The sequence below is a fragment of the Primulina tabacum genome, chromosome 6 (genome assembly GCF_025594145.1).
Source record: "Primulina tabacum isolate GXHZ01 chromosome 6, ASM2559414v2, whole genome shotgun sequence".
NCBI classification, from domain to species: Eukaryota; Viridiplantae; Streptophyta; class Magnoliopsida; order Lamiales; family Gesneriaceae; genus Primulina; species Primulina tabacum.
Genome location: NC_134555.1, coordinates 11,378,968 through 11,383,182, shown reverse-complemented (window position 1 = coordinate 11,383,182; position 4,215 = coordinate 11,378,968). Strand labels below are relative to the sequence as shown.

The window sequence follows — 4,215 nt, the reverse complement described above, 5'->3', positions numbered from 1 at the left end:
GACTGGTAGCTGTTATTATACGTGAATTCCACCAAAGGCAACTTAGAATCCCAACTTCCCGTGAAATCAATCGTGCAGGCTCGTAACATATCTTCAAGAATTTGAATCACCGTCTCTGACTGCCCATCACTCTGAGGATGATATGCTGTGCTAAAAGCCAACTTTGTGCCCAAGGCTCTATGTAAAATTTTCAAGAATTCAGAAGTAAACCTCGGGTCACGATCAGATACAATCGATACAGAGATTCCATGAAGTCTTACAATCTCAGCTACATAGACTTTCAGAATACTGGTTCATTGTAAACGTCGTTTTGACCAGAAGAAAATGAGCCGACTTAGTTAACCTGTCAACAATCACCTAGATGGAGTTGTAACCCTTTGGTGTTCTTGGAAGTCCTGTTACGAAGTCCATGGTGATATGCTCCCATTTCCACTGAGGTATTGGTAGAGATTGCAAAGTTCCAGCAGGTCTTTGATGTTCAATCTTAACCTGCTGACAGGTTAAACATTCAGAAATAAATAACATGATATCTTTCCTTCATACCTGGCCACCAATAAAGACGTCGAAGATCATGATACATTTTGGTACTGCCAGGATGAACTGAATATGGCGCTGTATGAGCTTCAATAAGTATATCTTTCCGAATGTCATCACCCCTAGGAACACAAATTCTACCTCGAAAGGTCAATAAACCATTATGATTCAAACCAAATTCAGAAACTCCTGTTAAATCATTTTTATTCTTCAACTCTAATAACTGAATATCCAATTGTTGCTCCTTTAGAATACGATCAATCAAGTAGAGCGAAGAACTAGTGCAGATAACTGATCTACTGTACCTGGAGATACCAGAGTTATTTCGTTCCTTTGCAAATCGAGTAATAACGGTTTCTGAATCATGGAACCCAATAAATAACTGGATTTACGGCTTAAAGCATCCGCAACAACATTAGCTTTTCCAGGATGATAGTTAATGGTGCAATCATAGTCTTTTACTAATTCCAACCACCTGCGCTGCCTCATATTTAATTCTTTCTGTGAAAACAAATAACTCAAACTTTTATGATCTGTAAAAATTTCACATTTCTCACCATATAAATAATGTCGCCAAATCTTTAAGGCGAATACCACAGCCGCCAACTCCAAATCATGCGTGGGATAATTCTTCTCGTATTCTTTTAGCTGACGAGAAGCATAAGCGATCACTTTCCCACGTTGCATCAACACAGCACCTAACCCCTGCTTTGAAGCATCTGTATACAACAAAATCCTCAGTACCACAAGGAAGTACTAATACAGGGGCAGAGGGTAACTTATCTTTCAGAGATTGTAATGCTTGTTGGCATTCTATGGTCCATTCAAATTTGATAGCCTTTCGTGTCAAGCTCGTCAATGGTAATGCTATTTTCGAGAAATCCGCTATGAATCTTCTGTAATACCCTGCCAAGCCAAGAAAACTCCGTACCTCTGAAACTGTCTTTGGAATGGACCATTGCTTAATAGCTTCAATCTTGGACGGGTCGACTGCTATTCCTTCTTTTGACACAATATGGCCTAAAAACGCCATTTGCTCTAACCAGAACTCACATTTCTTTAACTTGGCATACAATTGCTTCTCCTTCAATGTCTGTAACACGATCCTCAAATGCTCCCTATGAAGTTCTCGTGTCTTTGAATATATCAAAATGTCGTCAATAAATACAATCACAAAAGCGTCCAAATACGGCTTAAAGACACGATTCATCAAATCCATAAACACTGAAGGAGCATTAGTTAATCCAAACGACATCACCAAAAATTCATAATGGCCATACCTCGTTCTAAAAGCAGTCTTTGGTATGTCCTCCGTTTTTACCTTCAATTGATGATATCCGGATCGAAGATCGATTTTTGAAAATACAGTGGCCCTTTGCAATTGATCAAAAAGATCGTCGATTCGAGGTAAAGGATATTTATTTTTAATAGTTACCTTATTGAGTTCACGATAATCAATGCATAACCTTAATGACCCATCTTTCTTTTTCACGAACAAAACTAGAGCTCCCCATGGCGAGGAACTAGGACGAATAAACCCTTTATCTAATAGCTCCTGCAATTGATTCTTCAATTCTTTCATTTCAGTTGGAGCCATTCTGTACGGAGCTTTAGAAATTAGGGGTTGTACCTGGATTCAATTCAATAACAAACTCTACCTCTCGATCAGGAGGTAAGCCAGGCACATCATCAGCAAATACATCAGAATATTCCTGAACCACTTCAATATTCTGTAATTGCACATTACTGTCCCTATTTACATCGGATACTAAGGCCAGAAAACTAGTACATCCCTTATTCAACAATTTAATAGCTTACAAGCACGAAATAACGGGAGTACTAATCGATGAGCCTAGACCAACAATTTCATTATTCTCATGGTCATCAATTAAAAACTTCACAGTCTTTCCCACACAATCAATTACTGCACGATAAGCAGATAACCAGTCCATACCCAATATAACATCAAAAGCAACCATCGGAATCACAATAAAATCAGCATACAACAATCTCGTACCCATCTGTACCGAACATGCCTTAAGGATATTTGTGGGACAAATTTCATCACCATAGGGCAACATAATATTAAAATGTAACGACATGACAGTAGGTTCTCGAGATAAAGAATGCACAAATACTTCAGACATAAAGGAATGAGTCGCACCAGTATCAATCAACGTAAGTGCTTCCTTGCCAGATATTAGAATATTACCTGATATGACTGAAGAATCAGGATTGGCTCCTTCTTTTGTCATCGTAAATATTCTGCCTTGAACTTTTCCTTTATCAGAGGAGAGAGGACACTTCTGTGCTGTATGCCCCATTTTTTTACATCTATAACATCTGCCACTTCCACTAGACACTCCCCTTTATGTGGCTTGCCACATTTAGGATATAATGGTCGCTCCATCTCTGAAGAAGGCGCAGAAGGTTTATTGCGTTGTTCCATTTTGCTTTTTCCTTTGTGACCACCTCGAGTATTAGTACTTGCCCCTTGCCCTCTCGCTTGGAAAGCTTGCCTTCTTAATTGCCGCTCCTTTTCAATTTCTTGTTCATCGTGCTCGGCAAGTAAGGCTCTTTCAACAATGTCTTGATAAGTGATCACCTTGGCCATATGAACATCCCTTCGAATTTCCGGTTTCAACCCACGAAGGAAGTGTTCTCCTTTGTCTTTATCATTTTCAGCAATAAACGGAACAAACACGCATCCTTCTTCAAATTTCAATGTATATTCAGCAACAGACAAGGAATCTTGCTTCAACTCAAGAAATTCTTTAACCTTCTTCGCTTTAACTTCTCTTGAAAAGTACTTGGCATAAAATAATTCTTTGAACTCTTCCCATTTTAACTCGCGAACATTAACAGTCACTTTGGTAGCTTCCCACCAGATGCGAGCAGCTGTCACTAGCATAAACACAGTACAGCTTACTCTATCCCGATCAGTGAACTTCAAATAATTGAATATAGCCTCCAATGATTTAACCCATTCAAGAGCTACGAGTGGATCGGCACCACCAACAAACTCGGGAGGGTTCATTCGCCTGAATACATCATAAGAACTACCTTCGTTGCTTTCCACTCTACCCTGTCCTCTTCCTTGACCATGACCTTGGGTTGAGGTATGCAGGCTCAACAACTGTTGAATTTGTTCACCATGAACTTTTGCTTGTTCTTGTATTAATTTACTGAGTTCATCTACAATGTTGGTAGTCCTATCAGTGGTAGGGGTCCTATCATCCCCTTCAGTAACCTTTCGTTTAGGAGGCATTTCCTACACGTAAGCTCACTTTAACATAGATAGGAAGAAAGAATACATCAATAACAATGGAATATGATCAACTCTCAATGTTAAAATCAATAGATGCAGGATCGAAAACATACCGGATTGTCCTAGGTAGAAGAAGTCATATACGATCCAAGAACTTTTCGCTCTGATACCAATTGAAACAACCCATTCCCATGACATTTTAATTAACTAATTAACGTATGCGGAAGCCTTAACATTTAAAAGGGAAAGAAAAATATATCCTTTACATCATAAACATTATCCATACTAATATACATGATCGTTCACAAAATAGCATTCAACTCATAACCACAAGCCAACATACTAACTTGTTTTTCCCCTCATTCATTTAACAAACTACATGATATTTTAAAACTTCTCATGTTCATTGTATC

The 4,215-nt window shown here is 38.6% G+C and overlaps 1 protein-coding gene across 1 annotated transcript; it reads right to left on the bottom strand.

Moving 5' to 3' along the window:
- Positions 1-357: 357 nt before the first annotated feature.
- On the bottom strand, positions 358-2,789 carry LOC142550043 (uncharacterized). Its single transcript, XM_075659284.1, has 7 exons — positions 2,397-2,789; positions 2,193-2,327; positions 1,970-2,089; positions 1,466-1,669; positions 1,129-1,290; positions 850-1,035; positions 358-489 (listed from the first exon to the last, which is right to left on the bottom strand). The coding sequence occupies exons 1-7, from the start codon at positions 2,787-2,789 to the stop codon at positions 358-360; spliced, it is 1,332 nt and encodes a 443-aa protein (XP_075515399.1).
- Positions 2,790-4,215: the final 1,426 nt, after the last annotated feature.